We start from the raw sequence: 21,800 nt of genomic DNA on the forward strand, positions 1-21,800 counted from the left end.
TGTCTGCCTTTCTTCGGCCACGTGCGGTTTTTAAAAACTCCCCCCGACCGCGTGGACAATGAATGTTTATGAGAAGGTTCATATCAGCGCGGGTCCCATTTTCGGGGCGATTCCGCCTCAATGGAAGCTATAGAAAAATCGGAAAGCATGTGCAAAAATACGCAATAAGGCGATTGCACTCTCGCGTTTTTAAGAATCAATACATTGTATTTATTACTTTCCGGGTCAAAGAGTTCACTTCCTCACTTGCGTCAGGGAGTAAATTGCAAAACCGCTCGGAAAAATGCTTATAAAACCGCTAAGCACAAAAACGAATCGCCCACCCAAGCGCCGGGAATAAAAAAAAAAATATGCGTCAAAAACCGCCCAACGCGGACGGACACGCAAACGGATTGCAATGTGAACAAGGCCTTAGTGTAACATTTCTAAAGGATTTGCCCATCGTCCATCATTTATGTATATTCTAATAGGAAAGAGCTTTGTAGAAGTGACAAAATGGCTTCAGTCGAAAAAACAAACATATGATATCATGAATTGTATGTGTAGTACGGATAATGAATAGAACATTAATGGCAACTAAGAGTCTCATTTTTTATTTTCAGTTATATAGCTTTTTTTTTATAACTTATTCTGTCATATTTGCAGTTTAGAAACCACACTGTCTTTTAAGCTATAAAACAAAGCAGAAATAATGACCTTTGAACTTTCCTACAATTAAACCTTATCTCAAGCTGTCTCTCACTGTTTTTGATGTTTAAGTGCTTTAGAAAACAGGACTGTATTCAACCCAAGTTGGGTCGGAGAGCTCAGAGAAGCTCTTTTGCATTGATCACAACTGTTTTAACTCTTCCTGTAGTGGAAAACAATATGAGACTCTTTTATTTGCTACTAATGTTCTATTTGATATCCATACTACACATACAATTAATTATCATACGTTTATTTTCGCTTCAGGTTTGCTATAATGTGAAGGTCACAGAGCCAGGGCGATAGCCTCCGGTAATCAATCAGTTGGAGTTGTGATTGATCTACCACCTTGCACCACTCGGTCTTGACTGGATTTCAGAAGATCAATCAACTGAACCACCGCCAGTGCTAGTTTGAACCATTCAGTACAGTAGAAGGCTATAGATCTATTAATTCCCCACCAGTCCGCCCTCTCAACAGAAACATACCAACACTAGTACCCAGGGCCGTTTCTTGGGCAGTGCGGGCAGGGCGACCGCCCTGGGCTCAAACCAGCAAGCAGAAGGGGGACGCAGGCAGAAGGACATAACCGCTAGGGAGCTGTTGACGTGTGGTGCAGCCAAGTGAAAGAAGATTACCAGTGCGATCACCTTCCTTGACTCCTCCTGAGCTGCCTGCGTCCGACGTCAAGTTATCATCACGTCACCTCCGCGTGATGACACCTGATGTCCTGTACCGGTACTGCAGGCTGTCAGTACGCGGCGCCCATGGAGTAGTCGGCTTTCCGGGCTCTCTTCGCCTGTGTGTTTTCCTGGTCCCTGCTTCCTCCTGGATGAGCGACTGGTCACTAGTAAGTAGGCAGATCTACTTGTGACCTGTGGGTGTGTGACTATTCCTAAAGAGTAAGGGTTCACGAGTCCACGGGGTGGGGGGTGCAGTTTTTACACCCTCGCCCTGGGTGCAATTTAGCCTAGATTTAGCCCTGCTACTTCCCATTATACTTACTTCAATGCATGTGTTTTAGTTGTACATTTGTTCCAGAATACAATGCATTAAATTACTTTTTTTTTTACTATGTTCCTGACACTTACAGTAGGGAGTAGAAATGTGACAGATTTGGAAAATTTCAGACTAATCCATCTCCTCATGGGGGATTCTTAGGGATTCCTTTATTTTCAAATACAGTTCCTAACTGGCAGTAGCACACTCCAACAGCCAAAATAGTACCCACAGTAGGACACCGACATTCCAGCACAACTGTAAGGCTACTTGCACACCAAGACGTTGCGTTAGGTGCCACGTTAAGGTCGCATAACGTGCACCTAACACAACGTATGGTGCTGCAAGATAGGACGGTAGAGTGAACCGCGTTAGGCGGCTCTATCCCTATAAGGTCTCCCAGAGTGGCGCTGATTGGCCGGCGGGACCACGTGATGCGGAGCGAGACACTCCGCATCACGTGGTCCCGCCGGCCAATCAGCTGCCGCCAGTGCAGTGAATATTAAGTAGCCATGTGCGCGGCTACTGTAGCTGGCTCCCCCGCCTCCTCTCTGCCCCCCACTGAGCATGTGCAAACAGTCTAACGCGGCTATAGCCGCTCTAACGCCGTAGCATGCTGCACTTTCGGGAGAACATGCAGCGTTACATGTAACGCAACATGGGCTGTGTGAACAGCCCACTTGTGTTACATTGCTGTGCGTTGGGGGAGCATACGTCCCTGTGTGTAAGCAGCCTAAAGGTCCCTTTCCAACAAGTGCTTTTGAAAATACTGAGAAACCACCATGAGGAGATGTGCTAGCGAGTCCAAGATCTGTCAGATTTTTAGTAGCTACTGTAAGTGAAAGCAACAACAAGCAACATAGGGGAAAAAAATTGTAATGCATTTTATTATGGCACAAAATGCATAATTCACATGTATTTAGATTTTTACCTCAATTGTCCAAAATCAGTTGAAATGTTATTGATCAGACTTGCAGGAGTTAATTGATATTTAGGGGACTGGAACAAGGTTATTGAATCCACCAGGGGTATAAACCGGTGTATGGCAATTTTGCAGCCTTTCACAGATTGTGAGATTTTCATTGCACTATGATAGTTTGTTGACCGATCAGGCATTGCTTATTAGTAGGAGAGATTTTCGGTCTCTTCTATCCCCCTATACATTCCCGGTGGTTTGGGTCACCGCAAGCTGCTTGGTTACTCTGTTGGCAGATCAGGAGACAGTCTGTTTGTGCATAGTTGAGGTGTAGAGGCGCCCAATATATATATAAAACACTTTAAAATCAATAAAATAAAAAGATTCGAGGTGGCTTACCTCATGGATGACAAAAACACTTTAGGTAAGTAAATTTAATAGAATGTTTAACACAGGCAATGCGTTTAGTGAGTCAACGCCCACTTCCTCAGGCCAAATAAAGTGCCCTGGTAGTCTATAGACCGCACTTGGGGCGCCTCTATCGGTCTCTTCTATCCCCCTATACATTCCTGGTGGTTTGGGTCACCCCGAGCTGCTTGGTTACTCTGTGTTGACAGATCAGGAGACAGTCTGTTTGTGCATAGGTTGTCGATCCAGTGCAAATGACCACACTCAGAGGAGCAGCAGCTGGCTGCACTTCTTTCCTATCACATCTTCATCTTTTGTCTGTGTCAACCATCAGCTGCTCTCTGCACTATATTGTATAAAGGCTCGTACAAACGTCCAAACAATCTGCCCTACTACCATCTTAACTTGGTCTGTTGGAAGACAGTTGGGCGTGTGTACAGCTAGCAACAACAAGACCAACTGAGAACAGGTTGTTTGCCAGATCCATTCGGTGGCTCAACCTGCCCAACTATCCTGCAGGTTGGCAACGTGTACAAGTAATTTGAACAACTTTGTTTTAGAATGTGGACCTGTTGTGTAGTTTGCGCGCAAAGTGAGTATTTAAGCGAGTTGGTTGTTGTGTTGGTTGGCGTGTGTGTATGTACTTGTCATGTAAACAACTTGTCATGCGGTTGGCCATGTTGTGCATTATGTTCGTCGTGTGTATGAGCTAAGGCTTTTTGTGTTGTACTCACCACCGCTCTGGGCGTGGCCTCCAAGGTACCGGCTCTTCCTGTTATCTTTCCTGGTTGGTCCTGCATGGGAGAGAGTCAGAGGACAGAGCATGATGCAAGTGTATTGCATTTCTCAATCTGTATAGCGAAAATACTTTCCAGCTGTTACTTACGGGAGTTTTTGGGTAACCCTGGACCAATCATGATGACCAGCGTTTTGCCGCTGACCTTCGTAACCGGCGTGTCACCGACTCCTGTCTGGAACTGGATCTGCCTGGTTCCTGCTGCCCCCCAGGGGGTCCAACCTTCCTTCTTCACCTTAAACTCCAACCTGATGAAAGGAACAGCCACTATTAGACCGATTCCACAACCGTGTACTACATCAGAGCAACCAGTCACTGCACTGCTGAAAGAAACTGATTGTTTGCTCCACATAAATGCATTTTTTGGACTACCAATGCTCACTCCACCCAGAACTGTTATTCCAGTGTTCAGAGACTCTAGAGAAGTTGCTTCTTTTATCTCTCGAGGACTCTGAAGGCGATATCGCTTTATTCTGGAGTTCCCCGGACTATGGTACAGTCATTAAACATACCACCAACCCCTCATGTATCTTTTTTTATTTCTACTTTGGTTTTATTTCTACTTTGGTTTTATTTCTACTTTGGATGAGAAGAAACACCAGTGGGAAAGGCCAGGAATGATGGCGGACACATCTCACTGACGGGGTCCCCGAAAGAGAAGAAAACAATAGGTAACTCTGGTCACCAGCAGGGCGGGGCCGAGGCAGAGGCGAGAGAGGTTCCAGCCTCAGGGCGCAGTGTAGGAGGGGGCGCACAACTCACTCAGCTATCATTACCCTATTGTGTTTGAAGCAGAGAGAAAGAAAAGGGGATACATGGCAGTGACTGAAAGCCAGATAACTAGAGGTTAGGGTGTTAGTGTGGTTTGGGGGCCCTGGGGTGCCTTTTAGTCTAATAGCAATGAGTGTGACAGCTGGGGTGGGATGGATGGAGGGGCGCACTTTGGTGTCTCAGCTTTGGGTGCTGGAAGACCTTGTCCCAGCTCTGGTCACCAGAGACTGAAAATCAAACATTAAAGCCTGGTACACACTCAATTATGATTGGCTTATCATGACCAGTTTCACCACCTCCATGTAGCATGAGGGTTTATCCACACAATCTGCTGTAGTATGAAAGTCAACAGATATTGAATACTATAAACAAAGTCCCCTGTATCCGGCACAGGCAAGGATTAACTGATGCCCGAAACGTGTGCTTCCCAAATACTGGCCGAAATGCACAAACCTCCCCACCACCCCACCCCACCCCTGTGCAGCCGAAAATACTTACCGAGCCTCCAAGCGCCATCTTCTACCTTACCTGTAGCTCCTAACTGCACCGCAAGCATGCTGGCTGGCCCAGCTGTCACTTCTCCCTTACGTCCCTTGCCCATCATAGGTAGCTACAGGTGCCCCTTAGCATTAGGTAGCCAGAAGTACCCACAATATTAAGTAACTACAGGTGTCTCCAAGTGTTAGGTAGCTAGAGGTGGCACTGACTGAAGGGAGATCTCATCAGTGGAATGCAGAGAGCAGGGTGAGTAACCTCTCATTTACACTCTCCAGGACTCTGCATAGGGAAGGAGGGGGGGTGCTCAGGAAGGGAAGTGAGCCACCTTTCCATAATCAGGCGCCTGTTGGCACATGCCTACAGTGCCTTATGGTAAATTCAGCCCTGCGAGTGGAGGTGCGTTGGTCGTACGGATGCCGTCATAGACTGGATCACTAAAGGCGATGTGGTCAGAATGACACGGAAGAGTATAGGTAAAACCCAGAACACACAGCAGCTGCTGACCAGACATAGGACCAGTGGCTTCCTCGGGGCTTCTTCCTCTCCTGACCTCTGATGAGACGCACTGTGATGGGTGTTTTTTACTACTAGTGACATAACTGCTTGTCACAGACCATCCTGAGGCATTCTTCCATCACACAGTCTGACCATCCAATGAAAGGCAAGGAGGGCCCGCCGGCCCGGGACATGTAATACCCCACAGTGGCTTACTGGTTACTGAATCGGACGTCCAGCTTCTTCTGCGTCCGCTCCTCATAGCGTTTGTACAGAAGGCTGATAAATTCAGTCTTGAAGACGCTCTCTAATACGCTGTCATACTGCGCCTCATGGATGATGAGGAAGTCATCCTGGAGTGTGCTGTGGAGAGAGGGTCACAAAAGGGGATAAACCCAGTTACATCAATTATACACTAACAGCTTCATGTCCTGTACTCTCCAATGCCCAGTACACGTATCACACTAACCAGTGCACATTACACATCACAACCACCCAGTGCATACTACACGTATCATACTAACCAGCGTACATTACACATCACAACCACCCAGTGCATACTACACGTATCATACTAACCAGTGCACATTACACATCACAACCACCCAGTGCATACTACACGTATCATACTAACCAGTGCACATTACACATCACAACCACCCAGTGCATACTACACGTATCATACTAACCAGCGTACATTACACATCACAACCACCCAGTGCATACTACACGTATCATACTAACCAGTGCACATTACACATCACAACCACCCAGTGCATACTACACGTATCATACTAACCAGTGCACATTACACATCACAACCACCCAGTGCATACTACACGTATCATACTAACCAGCGTACATTACACATCACAACCACCCAGTGCATACTACACGTATCATACTAACCAGTGCACATTACACATCACAACCACCCAGTGCATACTACACGTATCATACTAACCAGTGCACATTACACATCACAACCACCCAGTGCATACTACACGTATCATACTAACCAGCGTACATTACACATCACAACCACCCAGTGCATACTACACGTATCATACTAACCAGCGTACATTACACATCACAACCACCCAGTGCATACTACACATTTTATGCCCACTACAAGTCTCGCAACCACCAGTGCACACTACACGTATCACACTAACTTGTGAATATTACACATCACACGCACCCAGTGCATACCGGTACTACACGTCTTATGCCCACCAGGGCCTACTACAAGTCTCATACCCATCAACGCATACTACATGTCTCATGCCCACCAGTGTACTCTATATCAGAGTTCCCCAACCCTGTCCTCAAGGCCCACCAACCAGGGGCGTAGCAATAGGGGTTGAAACCGCATCAGGGCACTTGGGCTAAAGGGGCCTCAAAGGCCCTCCCTCAACTACAGTATTAGCTCTCTATTGGTCCTGTGCTCATAATGATCACTTCTATAGATACTTTGAATTGTGTTAATCATTAAACTGCTCCCCATCCCCTTCTTGCACCTCTGACACTGTAGTTGTCCTTGATTGGTTTTGGTGCGCCGTATCAATTGTTATGTATGACTGCTTGGGGAAGGGGGGGGGGGGGGAGCCACTGTAAAACTTGCATCGGGGCCCACAGCTTCTTCGCTACGCCACTGCCACCAACAGTACATGTTTTTCAGAAAACCACAAACATTCACAGGTGGGGTAATTAGTGTCTAGCAGAGCTGATTAACTACCTCTGTGGACTTCCACAAAACATGCACTGTTGGTAATACTTGGGGACAGGGTTGGGGGAACACTGCTCTATATGTCACACCCTCAGCAGCACACACTACATTTCTCACCCCCACCAGTACACATTTCAAAAAGCTTCAGGCGCAGAACACCAGTCTGGCCCTCTGTCTATTAGAATAGCTTTAAACGGCATTCTTGTTCAGCCCTTTACCCCCTGCTGCCACACTTTTATACAACCAAGTCCCACCTTCTTACCTTCAGAGAATACTTTGGGAAAGTTTGCTGTAAATTGTGAAAAGTTATTATGCAGAAATATTATCCCGACCTTATCCTCATGAAGCCATTTTCAATTTATTTCCATTGAATTTGTTATTCTCCCCTTTCTCCCAATCTCTCACCTCATTGACACAGACTGGATGTCCTTCAGCTCGATCTTCCTCTTCAGAACCTCTTTAATTTGGCCCTTTTCAGGCCCCTGCTTCACCTTCTCCCGGCCAATCAGATACAAGACCTTGGGCGTCATCACCATATCACGCTTCAGAGTCTAGAGTTAGGAGAACATAATGATCATACACAGGCCAGATTACAGGAGGCCCACTAACTGACAATGCTTTGTGTGCCCCTAGGCCAAGTATGTTGTGTAGCAATGCCCCCTCTTCCATGTGTATCATCCATGTATGCAGCTCCTCTTTCACAAAAAGCCACCTTGAGCATCAGTTTCCCATTTTCATGTGTTGCTACCTATTTTCAGCCTACTTTTTCATATGTAGCAACATCTTTTTCATGTCCAGGTGCCCACTTGGGCTACAGCCGCTCAAGGCCCTGGCCTTTGTGGCCTTTTCAAAAATCCAGCCCTGGTAGCTGAACCCCTCAATCTATACCAGTGATGGCTAACCTTGGCACTCCAGCTGTGACAAAACTACAAATCCCATCATGCCTCTGCCTCCCCAAGTTATGCTTAGAGCTGTCAGAGTATTGCAATGCCTCATGGGACTTGTAGTTCCACCACAGCTGGAGTGCCAAGGTTAGCCATCACTGATCTATACCAATGTAAGAAGGGAGGGAGGGTAAAATACAACCAATACTTCAATCAACCCACAGGGGGTTAAGGTGCCCATGCATTAGGCAATGTAATGAAAGATTGACCATAAGGCAGATCTCTCTCTGACTCAATCTGATCAGAGGCAGATCTGTTGCCCACCCATAAATGGTTTAAACCACACCCAGCACAGACCCGCCGATCAAAAGTGATCCAGAATGGAAGAATCATTTGAACAGCCATCGTCTGTCAGGTCCCATCATGCTTTGCTCCCAAATTCTTACCTTGAACCTGCGGTCATATTTCACCACCGTCTCCGCAAAGTCTATCCGTTCTCTGCGCCCCACAAATTGCCGCAGTTCTGGTCGCCCGTCCATGCCGATGTAATCGCCCATGAAGTTGCGGTTGATGCTGTTCCGCCGCCTCTCCTTCTTGTTCAGGACAATGTTTGATGCTGCCAATAAGAACGTTGATTTCTTTTCACATTTTACAGTAAACATTATGAATGTGAGAGCTTTTACAAAACTCTGCACAGCCTCTGATGGAAGCTGACATTTTCTAGATTTCATGCTAGTTGTGTGGTATTGGCAAGACCGTATTGTGTTGTAGTAACACATTGCAGGCAAACTCGGGCACTCTCTGAGGTTTAACATTCTTTCATCAACTATATGAGAGAAGAGGACAATATAATCGAATACATGAGACACTTATGCTATAAAAGACACCAAATTATTGTAAATCTATACATAAAATATAGATTCAGGTACTTCCTCTTCAGCAACTAGCACCGGGACACCTCCTGCTACTCCCTCCACGAGACAGGATGTGTAGCTCAGTCGGGAGCAGAACAGCACACCTGTACAATGGTCATCAGCAGTCACCCAAAAACCAACACAGGAGATCATAGCTTTATACAGGTGAGATGCCACCTCCCCACTCCCCAAATTATGTACCCTGCTTCTTACCTTCTTCTCTCATTCGGATGTACTTGCGCACGGCGGTGTGTTTGCGCCAGGCCTTCTGGATGACGCGTGCGTAGTTGTCGTACTTCCTCTCTCGCATTTCCTCCAGCAGGAAGAGCTAAATTGATTATAAACACATCAGTGACTGCTTTAAGCTCCTCCTTCAAGCTCTTTCGTCACCCATCACCCGCTATGATATGTTTCTATCCCCCGGCTATTCACAGGCCATAAATCCCCCACTGCGGTGCAACCCACCACATGACTCACCGACTCTGGAGCTTTGATGAACACTTTGGATTTGCCCAGCTGATATTGGTCAGGGTCCATATTGACTGACTGCAGGAGATGCAGGACGCCCTTCTTCTCGTCTCCCCGCCACTCAGGCCAGGTTTCCCGCGTCAGTATGGCGTATCTGTCAATACAGGAAACTGGTGAAGCAGAAACAACAACTGAACCCCAGCACAGAAAAGCTACATGTGAGCAGTGCAAAGGCGAGAGACGCTCCTTACCTGTTCAGGAATTTGCGGAAGACTCTGCGATAGGCATACCCAGCTCGTCTCACGCGGATGTTCTCCCGGAGACCCAGATACTCCACCTGATGTTTCACCCTGGATAGCAACAAGACGAGAAAAATATGAGAGTTGTCCAGAAAGTAAGAGCAGTTTGTTTTTATCTGCCACGTAAGGTATTCTTTCAGGATAATTTAACTTGCATCTGTCAGGTTAACATCTTCTCTCCCAGCACAGTTTATCTTGTGACTGCAGAATGCCGGTAACTGTTTGTTCAGCAGTATTAACATGAAGCCCCACCTCAATACCTCCAACCCATAGGTGAGGAGTGTAATGATACTACAACAAAGGGGTTGGAAATGTTGTAAAAAGATGTAACACATGCTTAAATAAAGGAGGTGATTATGTGGAGGAATAATCAAAAGATAAAATGTGTCTAAAATAAAATGTTTTCTCAATTGATTAAATGAAAAACAGCTGCAACTTTCCAGATGACCCTCAAAACACACTTCTTAGTGCATCCTTCCAGTTACAGGTCTGGTGGACAGTCATCTGTTGGGATTTCATATATTTGGACACCTGGTACACATCTTCAATTTTGATTGGCCAATTTTACCAGTATGAGGGTCAACAGATTTTGAATATCATGAGCAGATTGGGTAAGTAAACTCTCATGCCTGGTACACACTTTCAATTATGATTGGCCAATCACTGACCAATTTTACCACCTCTATGTAGTATAAGATCTTACCTACACAATCTGTGTATTGTATTCAAAACCTGGTGACGCCAATACTACATGAAGGTTGAAAAATTGGTCAGCAGGTGTGTACCAGGCCTAATACTACATGGCGGTGGTAAAAATGGTCAGTGAATGGCCATTTAAAATTGAAGGTGTGTACCAGACTATAGTTCCTGACTCTGCCCCCCAGCAGGGGAGCCTTTAAAAATTTAAGCAAAAATGATGCAACTAGATTCTCAGGTATACAGAGATTTCACTATTAAAGGACAACTGAAGTGAGAAGACTATGGAGGCTGCCATGTTTATTTCCTTTTAAACAATACCAGTTGCCTGGCAGCCCTGCTGGTCTGTTTGGCTGCAGAAGTGTCTGAATAACACCAGAAACAAGCATGCAGCTAAACTGTCAAATCTGACAATGGCAGAAACACCTGATCTGCTGCATGCTTGTTCAGAGTCTATGGCTGAAGATATTAGAGGCAGAGGATCAGCAGGATATCCAGGCAACTGGTACTGCTTAAAAGGAAATAAACATGGCAGCCTCCATATCCCTCTCTCTTCAGTTGTCCTTTAAGGTTATCACAAAACATGCCACCCAGGCAGTATAATATCCGTTATTGGGGAGTGACTCCTCCCCTCCCCCGGTACCTGCTGTCCTCCCAGCCTCCCAGAGTGACTCCTCCCCTCCCCCGTTACCTGCTATCCTCCCAGCCTCCCAGAGTGACTCCTCCCCTCCCCCGGTACCTGCTGTCCTCCCAGCCTCCCAGAGTGACTCCTCCCCTCCCTCGGTACCTGCTGTCCTCCCAGCCTCCCAGAGTGACTCCTCCCTCCCCGGTACCTGCTGTCCTCCCAGCCTCCCAGAGTGACTCCTCCCCTCCCCCGGGTACCTGCTGTCCTCCCAGCCTCCCAGAGTGACTCCTCCCCTCCCCCGGGTACCTGCTGTCCTCCCAGCCTCCCAGAGTGACTCCTCCCCTCCCCCGTTACCTGCTATCCTCCCAGTCTCGCGGCTTTTTGGTCTCATTTGGTTTAATGCAGCGAATGTAGTGGGGCGTGCACTTCATCAGCGTCTGCACCAAGTCGTTGGCTTGTTTCTGCATGGAACAAAGGGTTAAAGTTTGTGTTATGAATCATGAACAGGACATACTCCCAACAAAGGGAACAGCGTACTGAACTCCAGTTTTGAGGGGCTGAGGTACTCACACATTTTTGGCACAAGTCAAATTAATTGGTGGGACTGAATAAGGAAAGTTTAAGTCAGTGGCATAACTACAATTCATGGGGTCCTCCAGCTAAACTTTGGCACCCCCCCCCCCTCCATGTTCACACATCTTCCCTAGCCTCCCCTTGATGCCCTTAAAACAGATGAAAAACTAACTATGACAAGTTACTTGTCCATATATATATCCTCTAACGTTTAGATAGTTTACACAGCAAATCTAGCTGCAAACAGCTTCAACAGTTTCATGTTTATTTATTCCTGTGATACAATGACAGCAGCCATGTTTTGTTTGTCACATTACACACAGGCAAGCTGCAACTGCATCTCCAGCCCTCAGCTCATAAGCCCTTGCTACATGGAGAGGCAAGGCACTTTGAGCTGTGGGCGAGGCTTGTTTAGTTTATAGGAAATTAGGGTATTAAAACAACAACAACAAAAAAAGTATTTGGCTCAAGGAATGCCCTATAAACTATATGAAAGGAACACAATTATGCAATGAGTAAAAGTTTATGTCGGATCCACTTTAAGGCCTTGGGCGCCCATCTCACAAAAGTCATAAAACAAGTGTGGCCATCACACCCGTAACAAGTGTAGCCACAAAAACACCTGATCTGAAGTATAGTCCCCTGTATCGGAGGAATGGCGAATCATGCCGGCATGCGTTTTGGGCGACAAGCCTTTTGACGGAATAGGCAGCGTTTCTACGCACAAATCGCATGTGAAGAATCTCTGTGCATTTCGCACCAGTGGAAACAGGCCTTAACAGCTGCATCTGCTTGTTGGATTGGTAGGGCACACTTTGTCCTGCATTAGTTCCGGTTGTGGGTTTGGCTTTTCAGGAACTTAAAGGAATGATTTGCATATTCACTCAGTGGGCGGGAGTGATGCATCATGGGAGTTTCTGCATAAAGCTGAATAATTGCAATACCGTTTGTTTTAAAGCGGTATTAAACTGTCATAATATTCAATAAAATGTGTTCTACTTTTTATATGCCATACAGTTATCATATTCGCTTTTGTGTATTCTTCATTTAGAAGTTACAAGTTCCCAAAGTACAGTTTTATTTCCTCTGAAAGCTGCCATTGCATTTTATTCATAACTGGTGTATTTATATTGTAATGTACCCGGTAATGATTTCTGAGCAGTGTATCAGTTCTGGACACATTAGAAGAAGTTTCTGCACAGTCAGGGAATGTTTACATTCCTCTCGGCTACAATTAAGTAAACACAAGTTAATGTTATCACCAGTTTGGATGTGGATCTCCCTGCAGGGAGCTTTCTATAGAAAAAGTAAGTCCTGTGTTTTAACCCTTTGAATGCTCTTCTGCTAAAAAAAATTATAGTAGTAATAATTTGTGGTAGTATATTATATGCTGTAAATAATCTATTAGAGCAAAGAAGAAATGCTGGGTTTTACACCACTTTGAGGGGGCAACTTTATATTTTATATTATCAGGGGAAATGAAAAATAATCAGCTGTAATATTTCATATATTTCTGACTTTAAAAAACAAAAAAAAACAAAACATTTTTGTTGTCGAACACAGCAAATAAAACACCTTAGACAAAAAAAAACAAAAACAAACTACACATTACCTTTAAAATCATTAGTGACCGCAGTAATGTAGAACCAAAAAAATAAATGTTCCCCAAATAGATCAGGAAATACGAATGTGATAAAATTGATATGAATAGGCAACATACATAATCAGAATACTCACCTTGATCTTAGTGACTGCGGTTGACGGTCGCCCTTTCTTGTCTGCATTGAGGTTTTCAGGGAAGCGGTCTCTGATAAACGGTCTGCACAATTTAAAGAAGGATTACCGTTATCGACACGTTTCATAGACCACAAGTCCACCAGGGTCTGTAAACCTGGACTCCGGTCAGACCGACACATACACAGAAGCCATACGATCTTACGGTATATGTGACCTATACCCAGGGTCAGACAGACACATACACAGAAGCCATACGATCTTACAGTGTATGTGACATACTCCCGATCAGACACATACACAGAAGGCCTAATATCTAAAGCTGGGCATACACGGGTCGAGCCAGCGGCCGATTAGCCGCAGGATCGACTCCCGCCGCGTCCCCGCCGGCGCTTCTCATCTTCCGCCAGATTCGCCGCTATTGTCCATCCGCGGGTACCGAGCGCGGAATCGATCCCCACGATGATCGGACACGTCGGATATTAATCAATCGAGCCATCAGCGGCTCGATTGATAAGCCTGCGTCGAGCCGTGTATGCCCAGCATTATATGTAATATACATTATATTATGCCCAACAGTATACGTGACATATACCCCTGCCAAAATACTGATAATACTTCCAGAACTTGTGGTGCTACCCTTTCCAATTGCCTCTCCTCACAGAGTCTTGGAAGCGGAGTCTTAACAAGCAATCCTCCGGATAACCACTCAGAATGAGTGAGGGAAATAAAGGGATTGGTTCTCGTAAAATCAATTCAAAACTTTAATACACAATGGTAACATACATAAAATCAAGTAGCTATTCACATCTGTGCCCTAATGTAATAATCAGGTCCCTGCTGTTACAAAATGCACATTCAACAAGTGGTTTAATATGCAATGATAACTATTGCCCATTCTCAACCCGACCGGCTTCGGCCTGCCATCGTCCTCAGGGTTAATGCTGTCCATATAGTGACCAGTGTCGCACGTACACACCGGTACAGCATGGCAAATAAGACAAAATGACTCCCTAACAGGATGCCTGCTTATTGGACAAGGCAAGGACTGCAAAAAGGTGGGATTAAGTAGGTTATTGGGGGTAGCATATCAGGTACAACTTACATTTCGCTACTCTGCATTAGTTCAATGAGATCGGTGAAAAGGACATCACGGTTACGCTCACAGAAGCCCTCCACATCATACGACACCTAACACGGGAAAGAGAAATTGTTAAGATATAATGCCCATGTGGTCAGTGACTGGTGGCCGTTTTGTGCCACATCTCTTGACATACCTTCCCCGCATAATGATGAATGACAAAGCCTTTGTTCCAGCTGCTGAAATGGTCATGGCTGCCAATGGCGGACTGCAGCTTCTGCAGCAGAGTTTGGTCCGCACCCTCTCCTTTGGCATGCATGGTGGCACAAACATCATCCAGGATGCTCATCACCCCTGGAGGACTCTAGCAAAGGACAAACAAGGAGCTTATTTGTAAAGTAACCACCAACTTAAGGACATGCTGGGACTTCACGGACTAGTGAAGCTGAGATGTTGGAAAGACATGCTGGAAAAAGGAGCAAATATACATATCTCTCACCATTTTGTTTTCTATCAGGTCACAGACAACCTTGTTGTTGAAATACTCAATAGGATTCCAGCGGATCCCTTCCTGGACGTATTCCTCCTGCAAGAGACAAGAACCAAATCAGAAAAGCCCCAATTATCAGATCTCACAACCCGAACCACACAGATGAGCCACCAATTATCAAAGCTCTCAGAGCCCCCAACCCTGCATATAAGCCTCCAATTATCAGAGATATCACAGCCCCCAATTATCAGATCTCACAACTCCAACCACACAAATGAGCCCTCAATGATCAGAGATCTCAGAAACCCCAACCGTCGATATAAGCCCTCTAATTATTAGACATAACTAAACAGAGCTCTCAGAGACCCCAAGTGTTACCCAAATTATTAGATATCTCAGAGTCCAAATGGCATTGATAAGCTCCCCCATTATCAAAACAATATCAGAGTCGAGCCACAGAGACAAACCCCCAAATACACGGACGAGTCCCCAGTTACCATCGACCTCAGAATCCTGACCACACAGACTATTCAGATTGGCTTGACCTTAGACTAATACACCTTACAACCCATTCTATAAACAGGCACATGTATAATATAAACATCTTCTCACATGTTACAAGGAGAAATAGACAATAGGGGTGGCCGGAATTCCAGATTTCCAACTCATTGGAAATTCTGATTTCCGCCAATGCCGATTACAGATTCCGTGGATTTTCGTTTTCCAAGGATTCCTTTTTTTTTTTGTCATGTTTTGCATCTCCTGATTGGCCAAATACTTCAGAGTTGACTGAATTCTTTGATTGGTCCATTGCTTCCAAGTTCTGTGATTGGGGTACCATTACAGAGTTGCCATAATGCGATTTCTGATCGGAAATGCGAAAATTTCAATTCTGCGTAATCCGTATGAGCATCCCTGATAGTCAACCCTCACCTATGACGATGACAGATACTCCCTAAGTTCAGAAAGCGGACTACGTACCTGTTCGGCCTTTAGCGTCAGTTCAATGAAGATTTGCTGGAGTTTCTCATTCACAAAGTTGATGCAGAATTGTTCAAACCCATTTTTCTGTGAGAAGAGAGAAAAATCACACTTCATATCCACCATCCATACATCACTCTCCAGTCTATTATTCATACTACAGTATAAACGTCCCAAATATCATCTCTGCCTTTCTATGCAATCACAACCGGAACGTTTGTTAACCTCTTTTCTGATATTTTTACGATGACCAACCCAACACTCACCTGAAATATCTCAAATCCATAAATATCCAACACTCCGATGTTATATTCCTCTGCGTCCTTCCTCATGGCTTTATTCACCGCCTGCAGAGGAATATTGTATAGTGTTCAGATGAGGTGCAATGTAGAATACACATACAGTGAATAATGAGCAATGTTCCTCTCTGGAGAGCAGAATCATTCAGAGTGCTCAGTGGGTGCAGGTGTGAACTTTGAAGGATGTTCTCTATAATGTGGAAATAACAGTCAACAGTGATGCCAGCATCTCTATATCCTATATCCTCGGGAGGATGAAGATGTCTCGATATGGAGATGCTGGGGGAGAAGGAGGAACACAAGAGGAAGGAAATGTTCCCAAACCTCAAGTACCAGACAGCTGGTAGAGTAGAGCGGGAGGACAATAATTTAAAGCAAGATTGGAGCAACCTAAAAAGGACCCAAATCAGATACTCACCTATGGAGAGGAAGGCTCTGGATCTCATTTGGATCTCATATAGCCTTCCCGATCCACTCTCTGTGTCTTCCTTCCCCTGCTGTCCCGCTTCCAAGTTTTACGCCTCCCAGAGTTCTTGGAAGGCTTTAAAAGCACTCATGTGCCCAAGAGCTTCCAAAGATAGGCGGCTTCGTACCGCTCATGTACGAGTGCAAGCCTTTTGAAGCCTTCCAAGGATATCCAAAATAACTGCAACAGGGGTGACAAGCTGGACCGAAGACACAAGAGAGGACCAGGAAGGCTCTATAGTAGTGTTGTCCAGCTTCACAGTCAGGGGGGGTGTCTAGCACCAGATGTTTCGGCTGGAGGTGGAAAAGCATAAATATCCTGGGTTTGGGAGGGCAGAGCCAAGTGCAAACAAGAGGTGGGCCTGCTAGAGGAGAGGGACTGACTGAAAAAATAGTCGGGGCAAGAGAGTGTGAGTTGGACAGCCCTGCTCTATAGGATCCAGTGCCTTCCCTCTCATAGGTGAGTATCTAATTTCTTCTTTTTTTAAGCTGGCTTTATTATCACTTTAATTTAATTCCCCCTCTCTGTTGACTGCTAGGTGTACATAGTACATACACGAAAAACACTACTAGCACATCAGTAAAAAAAAGTCAGCAAAAAGTTAAAGGACAACTGAACTGAAAGGAATATGGAGGCTACCATATTTATTTCCTTTTAAACAATACCAGTTGCCTGGAATCCTGCTGATCTTTTCAGTAGTGTTGTGGGTGAAGTGTAAAACGCTATAAAGGAAAAAAACACGAGACAACGGAAGCCCAGATGGTGCAGTACATCACAGTAAATTAATGTAATGGATGATCTTAAAAAATTATACTCACAAAGGTGGGTTGCAGAAGGGCAACCAATCACTTAGGGCAGGTGGAGAGGCACAAACCCGACTCCACTTGGGGTACCAGGAAAACCTAGTGTTGGTCGCTCTCTAAGAAAAAAACACCTACACTGTGATGTGAAAAATCAGGAGTGGAGGTACTCCTCTCGGATGAGGGGGGTAAGGCACAGATCAGGGAGAAAAGGCGCCCAAGGCGAATAAAATATTTGGCTTACCTCAATGACGACAAATTCATAAATTATGAATTATTTATTGCTATAATAGAGCACAGGCAATGCGTTTCGTGGGAACGCGCCCCACTTCCTCAGGCCAAATAAAGTGCCGCTAAACGCCAGTAGCCGGGGTTTTGGGGCACCTCAGGGAGGCGCCCTAAACCCGGCTACCGGCATTTAGCAGCACTTTATTTGGCCTGAGGAAGTGAGCGAGTTCCCACGAAATGCGCTGCCTGAGTTTTATATCAATGAATAATTCATCATTTATGAATTTGTCGTCATTGAGGTAAGTTACCTAATTTCTTTCTATTTCATTGTTTTTAATATATTTTATTCTCCTTGGGCACCTCTTCTCTCTTATCTCTTTTCAGTAGTGTCTGAATTACAGACCTGAATTAAGCATGTGGCAAATTCAGTCAAACCTGATCTGCATGCAGCATGCTTGTTAAGGGCAGAGGATTAGCAGGAAAGCCAGGCAATTTGCATCACTTAGGCACATTGTTCACACTGCCCATACAATTCTACAGGGCTGTTTCCAGTACTGCGCTGTAACTGATCGCGTTATTCTAACTCGCTGCAGGCTTTGTATTAAAGTCCATGTCCAGTCTCCATTGCAATTCAAAGTCATAACGCGTGCATTATGCAAATGACCACTGTGAACCTAGCCTTAAAAGGAAATAAATATGGCAGCCTCCATATCCCTCTTACTTCAGTTGTCCTTTAGGTTCAGGTATCCTTTAATGATGACTAAAGAGGAACGGTACACAGGGACTGGGTACTGTTCATGGCAGACCTACAGCCAGTGCACGACTTTGGTGGACAGTGCAGTAATGGTTAAGGGATAAAAGTTGGAATCGGTACCAAATTGTTCAAGCAGTCAGTTATCTTGAAATAATAAATGCTGAACTGTGCCCCGTCTCACCTCCACCAGGTAATCGAAGAGCCGGGTGTACAGGGCTTTGGATAGAGCATCCCGGGTGAAGCATGCCTGCTCCACATTCAGTGTCACATCGATGACCTCCGATTTTCCACCCCATTTACTGTCCATCTTCCGGCTGGTCAGCTTCTCCTGTAGCCGAGATTGGTCAATACCCAGCAGATAGGATGGAAATGCCAGGACTGTGTGAGTGTAAAGAGAACAATGAGATGACATCAGATCATACAGAACAGATCAATGCGCTCTACTGCATGCTAATGATAATAGTAATAATACTGTACGCTAGACTACGCTCTATACTAGTCACAATAGACTGTACTGTTTACCAGCTAGAAGCCACTTGGCTCTTTACTATATACGATCTATAAGGGACTAGGCTCTGTGTACTGTAGCTACAAGAGACAGTGGCCAGTGGACACCTCACTCTTCCTTGTAGTCCATGCTGTCTACCCTCCATCACTCACACTGTGCTCTCCATTCTCCCTCATTCACACTGCACTGCCTACTCTGCCTCATTTACTCTGTTCCCTCTATCATCCCTCATTCACAGTCTGTGCCATCTACCCTGCCTCACCCACTCCTACCTGTAGACAATGCTTATTGACCTGAGGAAGCGGGTTGATGCCCGCGAAGCATGTTTTTTTTTTTAAATTAAAAAACTTGTACCACTCTCCCCCCTCACAATCTGCACCCTCCAGATTGTCCCCTAACCCTACCTCCTTCACTGCCTGTGCCCTCCAACCTCTAGCCCCCCCCCCCCCCACAGTCTGTGGCCTTCTCTCCCCCCCCCCCCCCCCCCCCCATCCTCCACACTTACAGTCTGTGCTTTCCACCACAGCATAGTTGCCACTCTCTTTGAACGCGATGTTCCCAAGATGAAGGATCCCGGCCACTATCTGCAGGACATTGGCCTGTGCTTCAAAAGAGAGACCCACCACTTCCATTGCTGCCTGTCCAGAAAGAAAACAGGGCTCATTAGGGAGCAAATATGATTAAAAAAAAAAACAGTGCAGACCATGGGATACAATTAATCATAAAAAATACAGTTTCTTAAAGAGAAACTCCGACCAAGAATTGAACTTTATCCCAATCAGTAGCTGATACCCCCCTTTTACATGAGAAATCTATTCCTTTTCACAAACAGACCATCAGGGGGCGCTGTATGGCTGATATTGTGGTGAAACCTCTCCCACAAGAAACTCTGAGGACCGTGGTACTCCTGGCAGTTTCCTGTCTGTGAACCTTGCTGCATTGAGGGAAATAGCTGTTTACAGCTGTTTCCAACTGCCAAAAAAAGCATTTAGTAGCTACATCACCTGCCAACAGTAAAAATGTCACCATGTAATAAATGTCAGCATGTAAATCAGGGATTTAAAAGGATTTTAAAATGGGCAAACACTAACTAAATCATTTATACATAATTATTGTAAAAAATGAAGCACTTTTTTATTACATTATTTTCACTGGAGTTCCTCTTTAAAGCCCTACGAACACTGATGAAATGTGGCTGAAGTGGCTGATAACCTCCTCTGCTGCTAATCTGCTGTGTGTACAGCAGCACCCCAACGCCCGACGGCCGCCTTGCTAGCAATAAATGAACTGGACCGAGTGATGGCCAATAGCTTTCTTCTCCCTGTTCACCCCCCGCCACGTGACGTCACAACTGCGCAGCTCCGTCAGAGCTCAACAAATCCCCTTGCATTGCAACAGAACACATAGTAATCTACAGGCTAACAAAGTGTCTGTACAGCCTCGGCCCAGCACTATCACCCGAGGGATCGGGGTCCAAACCCCATTGGGCGACATTCATCTAAGCATGTGTGTGGGCCTTTAGATTACAGATTTCCGTCAGCCATTTACTCTGTAGAGCTCACTCCGTACATTGCATGGTTGTCTCAGCAAGATGAAATGTGTCCTCATGAAAAGCAAATCAGCTTTAAAGGATACCCAAAGTGACATGATATGATGAGATAGTCATGTGTATGTACAGTGCCTAGCACACAAATAACTATGCTGTGTTCCTTTTTTTTCTTTCTCTGCCTGGAAGAGTTAAATATCAGGTATGTAAGTGGCTGACTCAGTCCTGACTCAGACAGGAAGTGACTACAGTGTGACCCTGAGGACTGAGTCAGCCACTTGCATACCTGATATTTAACTCTTTCAGGCAGAGAAAGAAAAAAAGGAACGCAGCCTAGTTATTTGTGTGCTAGGCACTGTACATACACATGTCTCTCTCATCATGTTACATGTCAGTTCGGGTATCCTTTAAAATCTCCTATTATTAAGGACCATCATGAGACTAAATTTCAATCAGCTGAAGTGATCCTTTCTAATGAGGAGAAATATCGATGGAATTATTGGGGTGTGTCCGGTGCGTTGACTTCAACAAGTGAACTCCAGGAACCAAAAAAGAAAGAGGCCATATATGCAATTAAGATTTTCTCCATAGTTTTCTCCTAGGAGATAATTTTTCATCTTTTTAAAATCGTTTGTCAGCACTTCGCAATTAAAAAAGCATCAAAAAGAAGGTGAGAAAGTGATTTTGAATATTTTCTTGCTTGCTGGTGGTTTAAAAGGCATTTTGTTACAGCCACTACAAATCCTGCAATAAATCTGCTTTGTGTATACTTCCCGCTTTCATGGAAGCAAACATATTAACATCCTGTGTTTAAAAATTAGCTGCTCTGCAGTGGCATAGGAGATTTCTGAGTTGACACAGCGGAGGGATCAAAGTTACAGTGCACAGATTAGGGGGAATTGGACAGGCTAAACTCTCTAAATACATACAGAGTGCATTTCTCTAGGTTTTCATTTTGTCCTGTGCAAGAGTTCAGGTCTACTTTAATTGCATATGGCCCAAGGAGTGCCAATAAAGTGTAAAGGAATGGGACAGCACAACTAGAAGCTTGTGTCCTTTATCAAGAACACATCATCGACACAGCAGTAGAGCAGAAGTACATTAAGAAGCAGGTCGCAAATTCAGAGACTGATGAGAGCGGCAGCACAATTATTC

General features: G+C 45.2%; 1 protein-coding gene across 1 annotated transcript in view; it reads right to left on the reverse strand.

Annotated features, from left to right (window-relative positions):
- LOC137532223 (unconventional myosin-Ie-like) overlaps positions 1–21,800 on the reverse strand; it is a 71,452-nt gene that overhangs the window by 4,775 nt on the left and 44,877 nt on the right. The window contains exons 9-25 of the mRNA XM_068252480.1: positions 19,605–19,737; positions 18,773–18,969; positions 16,311–16,391; positions 16,045–16,131; positions 15,073–15,159; positions 14,770–14,937; positions 14,598–14,683; positions 13,496–13,577; positions 11,540–11,646; positions 9,817–9,915; positions 9,575–9,719; positions 9,311–9,425; positions 8,630–8,799; positions 7,705–7,850; positions 5,787–5,933; positions 3,897–4,054; positions 3,745–3,804 (exon numbers count right to left, since the gene is read on the reverse strand). Of these exons, the coding sequence (XP_068108581.1) occupies positions 3,745–3,804; positions 3,897–4,054; positions 5,787–5,933; positions 7,705–7,850; positions 8,630–8,799; positions 9,311–9,425; positions 9,575–9,719; positions 9,817–9,915; positions 11,540–11,646; positions 13,496–13,577; positions 14,598–14,683; positions 14,770–14,937; positions 15,073–15,159; positions 16,045–16,131; positions 16,311–16,391; positions 18,773–18,969; positions 19,605–19,737 (2,068 nt within the window). The remainder of the gene's footprint in view (positions 1–3,744; positions 3,805–3,896; positions 4,055–5,786; positions 5,934–7,704; positions 7,851–8,629; positions 8,800–9,310; positions 9,426–9,574; positions 9,720–9,816; positions 9,916–11,539; positions 11,647–13,495; positions 13,578–14,597; positions 14,684–14,769; positions 14,938–15,072; positions 15,160–16,044; positions 16,132–16,310; positions 16,392–18,772; positions 18,970–19,604; positions 19,738–21,800) is intronic.

The sequence above is a fragment of the Hyperolius riggenbachi genome, chromosome 9, assembly GCF_040937935.1.
Source record: "Hyperolius riggenbachi isolate aHypRig1 chromosome 9, aHypRig1.pri, whole genome shotgun sequence".
Lineage (NCBI taxonomy): Eukaryota > Metazoa > Chordata > Amphibia > Anura > Hyperoliidae > Hyperolius > Hyperolius riggenbachi.